We start from the raw sequence: 13,042 nt of genomic DNA on the forward strand, positions 1-13,042 counted from the left end.
GAAAATGGCAGCCACGACAGGACCAAGAGCAGCAAACTGAACATGTGCTAGTCTCCTTGGTCGGTATCGATGTCAGAGTGGAGGTAAGAAGTAAAAGACCCCGGTTCCCCCTGATGAAATACAAAAGTGACCCCCGCAAATTTAAAGGCTCCAGTTCCCACCGATTCAAATTAAAAAAAACATTCTCACAAGTAATCACTAAGCTCTAAGCATCACAATGTCATGATACGGTATGGTAGTGACATATAATGAGTGCAGAAGTACACGATCTCAGAGCACCCCACCTGGAGGCATGCTGAGAAGCTGATGGAAACTGAGTGGTCCTGGGGGTGGCACAGGGTGGATATTTCTGGTTTTGGGTAGCTGCATCCCAAAAGTACTCCAACTCGCCAACTACAGGACTATGTAAAATAGGTTTACTGAATAGACGCCAACAGAAGATATCATGCACTACAATGCCCACTTTTCAGAACATCATCTACTGGTTGTTGAGAAACCACCAAATGCAATAAACTGGCACCTTGTAGTGCACGCCTTAGCACCCCTGGGCAGGACTGAATCCAGGTCTGAAACAATGTCTGACTCCAGGACCCGAAAGTGAAACGTTCCTCAACTATCAGGCTAGAAATGTAGCATGAGGACAATAAGGGCTTTCAGGGCCAACACAGATATTCTGTGCCACAGAAAACTTGACATTGTTTATATGGCACAGTCTGTTCTCAGACTTTTTAGTTAAGTGTGTTGGGGAAGGACCTAGCCATGGAAGATCTCAATACAACTCAAGAGGTCACAAAATTCCCATTTAATGTCCACTGGCATATTTTTTAAACAAATTGGGGAAAAGCAGTTTTTATTGATTGTAGCTCAAAACAACAGCGATGGTCTTGGATTTATAAGGACCATTTGCAAATAAACAAACCACAATAAAATAAAACAATAGTCAATCCAAAGATAAACATTATTATATATATATATATGTATATATATATATATATATATATTTTTTTTTTAATGATGCAAGAAAGTCTTCAATATTTTTAGAAGTAGCAAATTGATATTCATTAAATGTTTTAATGACTGCAATTAGTATGTTTACATTCAGGGTAAAAGAAGTGTAATGCTTAAGTTTAATACCGTTTTTTTAATTATTGCATATTATTAAGGGTTTTGTCATTATTCTTACGCTAAAGGTAAAGGAAACATTTGTCACTATGAATTCTTCATTTTGTATTTGCCATCACTGAATTTTTTAATTACGACATTCTTCATTGTCACAAAGATCCTGATTAAAACTGTTGAATATGGAAACACTGATACAGAATCTTGAGGAAGGAGTTTGCAGAAAGCCCATCAGCCTCCATGGTCCACCAGTGCTACAGCATTATGACCCTACTAATATGACTCTATTGGAGCTATGTTTACTTTACATTCCGAGCAAACATGCATGTTCATCCCGAGAGTACCTCTCATGTATTGCTTTAAATACCAATACTCCTTACGCAAAATTTGCATGTGAAGGAAATAAGGGGGTCATTACGACTCCGGCGGATAGTGTTAATATGCCAACAGGCTGGCGGTACTTTCCTCCATATTAAGACACTGGCGGTTTGGCTGAAGCCAAACCGTCAATGTACCACACCGTCCGCCATGGCGACAATGACTGCCGGGCTGGAGACTTCACTCTCCAGCCCGGTGGCCATCACTAACCCACCTGCAGAATTATGACCCCACTTACAGCCATAGCTTTTGTGGCAACCTTACCGCCACAAAAACCATACTGGTAGGCACTATCAGTGACAGGGAATGCCTTCCCTGTCACTGATAGGGGTCTTCCCCGCCCCCTTCCCCTCCACAGGTTCCCCTACTCCTCTCCAGACCCCCCCCACTGCATACATGCACCTTCATTCACACACACATCCACACAGTGACATACATACAAGCACCGAGGCATTCACACAACACACACGCACTCACACATCCATACATGCACACACATACAACACGCAACACACACCCGCATCCACGCACGCACACACACACACACACACACACACCCTCCACCCCCGTCCCACCACCCGCACCCCTGTTAGAGCACCTGACTTACCTGTTGTCAGGGGGTCCTCCGGCAGGAGACGGGAAGGGGCGCTGTTGCCAGCAGCAGCGTCCGCCAGCAGAACACTACCAGGCCGTATCACGGGTCATGACACGGTCTGCGGCGGTCTACTGGCGTAGCGCTGATGCTGGCAGCAGAGCCACCTTACCACCATCCACCGGGATGGCCAAAGCCGGATTTCCGCCATCCTTCTGGTGGAAATCCGGCTGTGGTCATAATTGGGCCGACGGCTGGTAGCCACAGCGACGGACTTTTGGCAGCCGTCGCCAAGGCGATAGGCGGTTTTTACTGCCAGGGACGTAATGTGCCCCTAAGTGTTCTGAATCCAGGGGCTCTTGTGATCCCAGGTGGGCTTGAAAACTCTTTCTGGCCTTGACAGCACGTCTATCTACTGTGAGACTATACCTTCCTAGGATCATATCCAATATATTATACTTTTTTTGGTTTATTACAACCCATGCAGTCTGTTTACGACAATTTCAGAGTGGTATGAAATTGTCAGGGCAGCAGGAATTGAGCTAGGTTAGCTATGGAGAGTTGAAATCCAATAACGTAAAAATCCTTGAAGACAGAGTTTTTTGCTATGCAATGGCTACAGCAGCAGTAAAGAACTAACTGCACGGTAAACAAAATTGTTCTCGGGAGTAGAATGACAGAGACAGAGGTCATAATGCAAAGTAAAAACAGGAACTGAGATCTAAGGCATGTGCAGAATGGAAAGGGGTGTGCAACAAAGTGTGACCTGATTTTGCATGCAGTGAAATATATAACCACCTATGCATATCTGTGCTCATGCATTACAAGCCACCACACCCTTGCCACCTTGCTATGATAAGACTGCTTAACTAGCAGCAGGCTTACATTAATTGCATGCATCTAACAAGTTGTGCAGGTGCGATTCTTTCAGCAGCCTCCCAGTAATCACCTCAGCAGCACCCTTCACTTTAAACGCAGGCCAGACCAACGCATACCCTTCCCGAGCATGCATACATGTAGCTGTAGGTCCAAAAGGTGACAAAAGTGCACTTCGCCGCCAAATCAGTTGTAGAAATGCACTTAATAAATGAAATAACCGCTGAGACAATTTCTATTTCACTGTAATAAAAGGCTACTGGCAGTCGGACTTTAAAAAAGCTGTCTGGAAATACTAGAAACATAATTTAAATCAGGTCCCCAAATAAATTTCACACTAGGAAGATTCAAAGGGAAATCGTGGGTCAGACAATTCACATCTCTGGACTTCAGGGCAAAGCCTGAGCAGTAAACGGAAAGCATCCAATATTCGCAGGAGGGAACATATTATGCTTCTCGATACAAATAAACCCTTCATTTCGTGCATTTCTTCCGATTTTACATCATTTAGCTAGTAGCCTACAGGCTCAAAATAAGTTGAAAGGTAGCGTGACAGGCACCATTTTAAAGCTACTCCTGATGTGCGCACACTTACCGCTGAGAGGCTGCCCAGGACCAGTTTAACCAGCTGCTTCACATAGGCGAAAGATGGCGCGCAGTTACTGTTCCTCACGTGGGCACTGCAGGCATCGAGAGCAGTCCGCACCGAGACCCTGGTGTAAACAAGATCCTCGCACATGCTCAGCAGTATGCTGTTTAGATGGTCCCCAAGCTTGATGGGCTGAAAAGAAAAGGTGGGGACAGATATTTTATCGCGAGATGCTGAATACCTAGAGGGGTACAATTCCATCTTTGCAGTCTGTCCACATGTTCACATGTTCTCACTCTACCATAACACATCGCAAATATTTAAATATATTGCACCTTCCATGAATCAGTTCTCGAGTTCTTTGATAGCGTTGGGCATTTGGGACATACCCAAATCAAGTATTCTGCAGTTACCCCAAGGTATATTATCAACGTTCAACATTCCACGTCTCCATTACAAAGATGAAACTCTAACAAATGAAAGCCATCCTTAATTACGACTGTGACTATCAGCTGTTCACTGTTGCAGGACAAATAATTTACATCAACGTTTATTTTTTTCAACAGTCATAATCAACTGTGCTTTTCAAAGGGCTGTCAGGTCTTTGTTACTTTTTAAAGAGCTTATTATTTCAAGAATACAAAAATACCCAACAGAGGTCTGGGAAACATATTTGAGGTTTACTGAACGCTGTATGTCTAATTTCGGTTACCTCCGTGCGCTGAGCCCCTTGGTAAGTTGGATTGAGTTTTGGACTCCTGCAAGGGGTGCTAAAGTGGAACATTGCCTCATCATCTTACACCCTAAACCCTTTGTTGCAAAGGAAACTCAACTGTAGGCAATCTTGAAAAGTTTTAATAAACTATTTCTGAACCATATGTAACCTCGATCCGACTATCAAACTTGGCTTAGGGCATTAAACAGCCTAGTCTCCTTGATTCCCGAAGATCTGCATAAGTATTCAAAACATCTGATGGATCCTGGGTGATGAGGTGTGCAGTCATGGAAACAAGCATTGACAAACCCAACAGGTCTCACTAATGGGAGCTACTGTCTTTGGCACGGTTTTGTAGCCATGACGTACAGCAACGTGGATGCTTTGCATGGTCGCTAAAACTAATTTAAGAAAGCACTATAAAGCAGCAAGGCATGATGCACTTTTGAAAAGTGCATTAGCGCTGAATGCATCACAGCCATTTTTAGGACAAGCTCACTCTGACGTGTTGTAATCTATCTGTGGGCTTTTAACTACGCCCACCTCACGCCCATCACTATCACTCGTTCATTGTCTTTCCGTTCAAAAATAATTTGTTATTCTTGGTAAATGCTTTATGTTTCTCCCTCCTTGAGGCAGTTTTCCTACCGCCTTGGCCATCAACCCTGTTACATGGATAACTGCACGAATGCTGAGATGTTTGATTGCGAACAAACTTGTTTTTACTTTTGTGTCTCTCCTTTGGGCTCACTCTCATGGCAGCTGTGGCACTTTGAATTGACTTGCTTATGTCAACTTTTTTACTTTTCATTTTCAATTTTTGTGGCAAGAATAGTCCAGTTAGGAATTTACAACGCTAATGGCTCTAACTCGTTTAATTATTATTTTTAGTTATGCTGCACAGCAGGCACACTGCAATACAGAATGGCTACAAATCATTCCCAAAGTCTTCAAGGCGAGACAAACTGGCTTTGCCAATGCTTGTTAGGTCTCTGCACAACACCCCCATGAGTCCGAGCTAACTAGTTAATCTATCAATGCCTGAAAAAAGAAGAAAAATATGACTTTTGGCAAAAAATTCTATCACATAAAAAAGCAACCGCGCCCATGTCCATGTCTTAGTGAAAATACACTTGAAGCAGATAACATCTGCTGTCACAATAAAGGCAGAAAATATCTGTTGTCTCAATAAATATCCATTTCAAAAGGAGAAAATGGCATCTTTGATGTGCACGTTGCTCAGTAAAACACAGCTAGAATGGGTAAGAGTTTCAACAAGGATGACAAGGAATAAGAAAAAATAAAAATAGTACTTCAATCGCAGCACAATTCACGGAAGGACAACAAGCTAGATGAAGTAATCAGTACTCGGTTCATGCTCCAGCCGAAGGAAATGAAAATGGAGTCAGCACATGCTGGCCAATGAGAAGGCAGCAAATAAAAGTGAAAATGTAGCCGACAAATGTTATGCAATAGATGGGGTGCAGGTGCCCTGTTTTGTACATTATTTCTAGCAAGCAAGGGCACTTGCGCTGTGGCAGTAGAGACCTAAAAAGGTTCCAGGTATCTAAATAATGGCATGCTAAAAGCAGTAAATATTTTTGTCTTTTCTCCCATTAACCCTTGCGAGCAATGCAGAGGACCTTAAAACATAATTCTTGCTTCCACTGGGAGTCAGTGAATCATTTTCAGAGCTGGATTGAAATGGTCACATTTGCAAAGCTTAAGGCATATTCTAGCAGGCCGGAGAGCAGGCTTCTCCATCAAGTAGCTCATGAGTTACTGGTGGCTCTCTAGATACCTTACTGTTAGCAGCCCCTCCTAATAAATTAAAAGCTTTTGCTTGGTTGAAATAATGTATGTAAATCAAAACTGAAAACTATGTATTCGAGACAATAATAGATTTATTTTCCGAACTTATGAGCTGATGTTTGAAAAATAAAAAATAGATTGATTTCCAAAATATATTTAATGCTGATATTTGAATGATGTATCACATGGCACTGGGGAGACCTATTTCTAATGTTAACTTGGTGTAATGGGCACTGCTGCTACATATGTTAAACAATACCTATATAAAGAAATTCCATATTGACAAAGCATTTTTTTTTTACATTACTGACTGCAATTGAGCATTATGCTATGAGATGATCATTACTAGTAATCTTGCAAACAGTGGCCATTAGTGTAATTGTGTCTATGTGGTCACTATCACAACTCTAATAACAGTAGATCAGGATGATTTTCATTGAACATAAGTAGCACTTATTATTACAGAAAAGGTTGGATATTGCCGCTTTAGCGCCTATCATTGAGTTTCTTTTGGATTCTTGATTAGAGGAAAATGCAGTAGCCATGGTGTTTCTTGACCAGTGCTCTTTGAGCGTCGACTCGTGTTCAGTCTGGAGAAAAGGAAGAATTTGATGAGGGTATGTACATTTTCTATTAACCCCTCTGACAATTGGGTTGAGGTGAGGGCACTAAGCACCTCAGAATTAATTCCCAGGTTCCTTACTTTTGATTATGTTATTGATGGTTTTACAATTCCAGGGAGCAAGGTGAAGGACAAAGAATCATGTGTGGTCCCTCACAGCAGCAGAATTCCAATTTTGGCTCCATTCCTGCAGAGAAATCTTTCCTTCATCCACACAAATACATTGTCCCAGCATAAGCTGATATTAACCTGGCTCTCTGAGTTAGCCTCTATCATGCAGTGGATTTGGATTTCATTTGTGTGAATCTGGAAATTCGACTGAAATTGCGCAAGGACCTGAGCCAGAGTGCATACATGGATAATGAAGCGCAAGCAAGAGAGGTGAGCCCTTGTGTATGCTGCAGGATTGCACTCCTGAAGATGATTCAACTGAGGTGGGTCTCATTTATTTAGAGTAACTGGCAAGGAAGGATTGGATCCAGGAAGCAACAGACATGTCTGTCCAGTTCTTCAGCCTGTTGACAAGGATTCCATGTTACACCATATCATAAGCTCCAGAGTGGTCAAGAGGTAAAAACATAATGTAGTTTTCTTAATCGTTGAAGGCGAAAAAGAGCTTTTGTGGCTAAGGCAGATTTTGTGCCTTCAGCAGTTATGGATCCTGGATGGTGATCATGGAAAGGTGGGTCTTTTGTTCTTTGAGTAGTATCAACACTTCCACTTTCATGATCTTGCTGAGGTAGGGTGATTATACGCAGACTTCTCAAACAAGTAGCTTGTGAGCTACTGGTAGCTCTCCAGCTACCTGTAAGTAGCTCTCCTGTGTGCAGCCCGGCCTATAATATAAGAGCTTTTGCTTGGCTGAATTATAATATGTATACTAAAATAAAAAAACATGTATTCAAGTCGAAAATGTGTGTATTTTCAACTGAGGCTCGGAGAAAAATGGCTGAATTTTTAAAATGTTTTTCAATCTATTATTTGAGTTGCAGAGATTCATTACTCATTTTTAACTTGGTACCAGGGGGATTGCAGCTAGGGTGGTTATGTATTACTCATTTAGAAGTATTCCAAATTGATAACAATTGTTTTACTTTACTGCTGACAGCTTTTCTTAATGCCCTGTTGTGTTCACTGCTGACAATCATGGATTGGGTGGTCTCAAAGACATCACTAGTATTAGTAGCCTGGGATGATTTTTATGGGCACAAAAGTAGCTCTTATTACAGAAAAGGTAGGACACCCCTGCGATACTGATTAGTCGATAGTTTACAAGGATCTTAAAGTTTGGGGTGATGGTTTGTTTGACAGGGTCAGGTCGAACACCCTTAAAAAGAGAACTATTTACCATGTTAGTGATATATCTCCAATGAGTGATGGGAGGAATTGTAGTCTGTAGTGTAGTAATTGTAGTGATGTCTGTGTAGTTGCACCCTCTTGTGGCTAAATTAGATTCTTTAGCCATGAATGCTAGTTTATTTACTCTTATGCCTGCAATCGAGAAACCTTGTGAAAATGGATTGATGTGGAACGATGATTCGGCATTGGATAGCGAAGGTTTTTGGACAGTGCATAAGAATGTCACTTATTTGGAATTTGAAAAAAATCAAAAAGAAAGTAGCAATGTTGTTGTGATACACGGGGTGTGTTATTGAGGGCATCTGGGTATGGCAGTTTTAAAAAGATGTTAGAGATCTTCTTTTGTTGGGTTGTAGGCAGTGGAGATAGGTTTTGCAAACATAGGCCTTTTTGGCTCTCAGTGTCACAGGGGTAAATACTTCTCAATGGCTTATAGGGGAGCTTACCCTTTAATAAAATTAATTTACATCATTTATACTGCAAGTTACAACTGTTACATTTTTGCTCTGCTAGTTCCTTGTTAAACCACTTGTCAGGGGATTTGATGCAGTTTTATTTTTCTAGGACTAACTTGTCAAGAGCTTGTCAACAGAGGTGGATGTACTGAAGCAAAACTTATCGAACCAGGCTTCAGAATCATCTCCGCTCCAACACATTCCAGTTCAAATGGGGATGGGTAACTTTCAGGTTTGGTAACTCTATTGACCAGAATTCAATGTCAAAAACATCTCATCAACGGTTGATGAAAAGGGATCAAACAGGATGTAAATTACTTCATCTCTCAGGTTTTGCTCGAGGGTCACTGGTGTTACTTTGGCCTGTCTGCTAATAATCAGTAAGACAACACAACTTTGACAAATGTCTATACCAGACAACAAACACCTGCAGCGGTTCCACTAAAACTTCCCTAAAAATCTATCAATATGGTATTGGAATTCCCACTTGAGTTCTTAAATGACAAAGAACATGAATGTGGGCATCTCTTTCCAGAGCTACAGTTACAGTGATGCAGCGGAATTAGCTTGGCAAAGAATGAAGGCACTGTAGACATGATAGTATTTCTTGAAAGAAGTGTGCAGTTCCTGCTTTCTACCAAGTGCAGTGGTAATCACATCAGGCTATGCAACCAGAAAAAAGTGAAAAGATAATGTCCCATTCACTGGAGATTCGAATTTTGTTCTCATTCTGATGCATTTGCTTTAACTATTTTGTTGAATCACAGAGTCTCTTCAGGTCCAATGTTCTCATCATCCTCCTACCTCATCTTCTCAAAGTTGTGGGTAAGAGGAGGATTACAAACCAGGCACCAATTAGGACAGGATTCTATTGAGCAGCAAGACGCAACTGGTTTGGGTGACACCAGATTGCGAGGGATCAAAGGGGAATCCCAGAATTTGTGCTCCAGCAGGGAGCTTTCATACCAGCCCGCTATTACAAAATCGTGACCTGTGTATTAGGTTTGCCTGGCCCTAGCAGAATCTGAGGAAAATATAGGAGGATAATCGGTGGGAAAATAGGTTATTTGGTTTCAGGCTAAGAAGCTGCCTCTTAAACCACTCCTGATACTCCAGAGATGCAACATCTTCACAGAGTCACAGAAAGTGCGAACAAGAAAGGAAGAGCAGAATGTTTGTGATGGTCTAGTTCATCAAGGAGGCTTTGTTTTCAGAGGATTGGTGTTTTGAGAAGGCTTCCCTTAAGAATGTAGTTTGACATTTTTTTGAGGGTGGTATAGTTAGGCATTTCTCTTAGACAGATGTTCAAGGAGCACCAAAGTATGCTGGCTTTCATCTTGATAGACCTGTATCATGTTTGGAGTATCTGTACTTAGCATAATGAACCATTCTGGGGCTCTGGAGGGGTACATTTTCTCAAAGTAGCACGCAGACTAACAGGTGGTAGCATTCTACTCTTTCCTTAGCCCTTTAGCTTGTTTCCTTTAATTAAGTCCATTCCCTGGAAAAATCTTGACTACTGCCATCCTCTTTTTTTGATGTATGAGATGGCAGCCATCACGCTAAAACAGAATTGTCTTTCACAGCAAAGTCTTATGATTAGAATACCACCCACAATATGAAGAAGGCAGAGGTGTCTGGTTGAACTGTGGGTAAAAATGCGAAAATGTTTTTGCGTTCCAATCACTGTTTCCTTTAAGCAACTCCTCCGATTCCTCCCATACCTAATACCCTTAAAATCATAATATGACACACCCAGGCTCCTGATCAAGCACAGGAGTATAGGTAATAATTTATCTAGGATCTAGCCACGTTCTAATCTTATAACACAAGTAATCAAACATGAAAAGAACCAAGCCAAAACAGTTAAGCAAAATCTCTCAGTTTAATGTACAGAGTCTCTGAAACAAAATACTTGGTAACTACTCAAAATGTCACTAAATCCCCTCCGCAGTTCCGCTACATACTTTGTGAATGAGCAGACTGTAGATAGGATATAGCTTCAAATATTCGTACTTTAAAAAAAATGTTTTTATTGTTTTATTCTGTGACAACCATGCGCGTAGTGATACAGTAGGACACATGGACAAAGGACAATAATACCACATGTTTCAGTACAGGGACAAATCAATAATGAAACTGCAGTATTTCCCAGTCCCCATCAAGCCATCATTATCATATCTTGACATACAGTACAACATTTACATTATGCATAGTCATCGCATCCTTGTGTGGTGTGGAGTTCTGCACTGTTTCGGCATCGTCTAACAGTCCCAAGCTGTAATAGTCCATCCAAAGGCCCCAGACCCTATAAAATTTTAAGGGGGTACCCCTGCTGCTGCATGTGACCTTCTCAGCCACCATGTAGAGGTTCATCTCCCGTTTCCACTCATGGAGAGTAGGCACCTATGCCACACCCTCCAGTGCCTTGCCACGTCTCTTTTGGCCCACAGTAAGACAAGGGCACTGAATATAAGTTGGGAGCATGGAGCATCTACAAAGTTTGGGATTCCTAATATGACATTTTGGGTTAAACAAGAATGAGATACCCAAAAAGGCACTAAGCTCTTGTATTATCTCGGCCCATTACACTTGGGATATTGGAGCACCCCCTTCTTGTGTGTAGGAAATCTCCCTTTGCCACGTGACATCAGAGACAGGTCAGGGTATCCGCCCTACCAAATATTCTTACTTAACATCTGTAATAGAGACCACAAAACAAATTTAAAAAGCAATCTCAATGAAATAGTGAGACCCTTCAAATTTTATTCAGACTCCATGGAATCTCCACAATCTCTTGTTGTCTGAAAAAAGGGGATAAAAGTCACAAAAATCAGGCAAGGAGTGATTAAAATGTGTATCCACTTAATATAATCAGCACTTCAACAAGCTAATCTGGTACTAGCTAAGCCAATCATACTCAAGCACCTCAAAACTCCACTATGTCTCGTAAACCCTTCTAGATATAGAGCAGACCCTATTTAAACTTTCTGACAAAAGCAGTTTTTCAATGTCTGTGCCAACCCTATCTAGGCCGATCTGACACTGGAAATTCGATAACTGACAAACAAATGCACAGATTCGGATCTGAGCAATTAGTAATCTATAACAGGCTTCTAATTTTAAGTGAAATCTATAAATAACATCACTGCCTTACAATTTATGAAATTCATCACTGCAAAAAAATCTACTCAGTTAAACTGAACCTGGGTTTAGATCTTGCTGCGTGCATCAAAGCAGCAGTCTGGCAGGTGGAAGCTCCAGGCCTCCAAGACGAAGAGCGAGATCTGCCATATCACCTCTGATGTACTGAATCGCATGATTCTTAAGACCACAAAGCTGGTACACTGTTGGTGAGAATGTCCTCAAATAGTTTATCCATTTTCTCCAGGACTGTACACTAATGGTGAAAGTGAGCACTCCAAATCTCATCCAAAACAATGATATGCAGAGTGCCTCAAGCTTTCATCGTGTCACCCTTTAGCCGTAACGTTTATTTGCAGCACTAGTGAGAGACGATATAAGCCTTACTATCCACCAATGCACAGAGGTTACCAAGCCGTTTTTAAAATAAGAGGTGGAGGAAACCATCCCTCAGTTTGCAGAGTGCCTCTCAAAAAACTAATCTTGGTGGCACACCACCTGAACCTGAACCCACAAAAACGGTATAATTCCTCCTCATTTCATCCTCCTACAAGCTCTCCATCCACAAATGGGTAACTGGTCTCACAGCAGATGGGCTTTCTCAACTCTGGATCCAGCACTGAATAAAAAAGATTAACAATAAACAGCAAACTGCACGTAGCTCTACATAAATATGAGCATTTCTGGTCACTCCAGGCATTAAGAAATAGAAATTATTCATGAAAGTCTTCTGACCTCTAATAAGGGGTGCAGGAGCGTGTACTGTCCTGGCTGAGCTATGGAAATAATCCTCTGGCAGTTCTCACAAAGAGAGTTAACCTCTCTAAAAAGCAAAGCAAAATGCTGCTGCCCTACTAGAGCTTGGTATCCATTGCTATGATTAAATCATCCTAGCCAGACCATCAATTAACTTGTTCCTAAAAGATGCTTGGTGATGCTACACGACTAGTAATTAGTGCTAACAATAATTTAAGATATTAGTGGAGCAAGAAAGGAACAGGGAAGAATACTGGTGCAAGAAGGGACTAGAGATAGGTAACTAGTGCAGAGAATGAATTGAGACAGTCTACTGGTGCAATACAGGAATGAAGCAGATGACAGGGACACAAAATGTAAACACTCTGATAACTGATGAAAGCAAATACATGCTTGGATGTGTCTACCACAATAAGGAATGGAGAAAGAGGACCGTCGAAGAAACAATGGGAAAATCAATGTGCCAAACCATTCCATGGGAAGGATTACTGGTGCAAGATGTACAGGAGGCCAGATTATTGGAGCATGAAATTACTGTGAACAAATAATTGCCATAAGTAATGAATAAGAGATTAATGGTGCAGGAAGAGATGGCGGCATAAAGTGGGTGTAGGAGATGACTGAA

At 41.5% G+C, this 13,042-nt stretch overlaps 1 protein-coding gene across 9 annotated transcripts in view; it reads right to left on the bottom strand.

Moving 5' to 3' along the window:
• Positions 1 to 13,042, bottom strand: part of PTPN13 (protein tyrosine phosphatase non-receptor type 13) — a 1,045,801-nt gene that overhangs the window by 706,067 nt on the left and 326,692 nt on the right. For all 9 annotated transcript variants that reach the window (XM_069236135.1, XM_069236143.1, XM_069236122.1 and 6 more), the window contains exon 5: positions 3,561 to 3,746. In XM_069236135.1, the coding sequence (XP_069092236.1) occupies positions 3,561 to 3,746 (186 nt within the window). The remainder of the gene's footprint in view (positions 1 to 3,560; positions 3,747 to 13,042) is intronic.

This window comes from Pleurodeles waltl, chromosome 1_2 (assembly GCF_031143425.1).
Source record: "Pleurodeles waltl isolate 20211129_DDA chromosome 1_2, aPleWal1.hap1.20221129, whole genome shotgun sequence".
NCBI lineage: Eukaryota > Metazoa > Chordata > Amphibia > Caudata > Salamandridae > Pleurodeles > Pleurodeles waltl.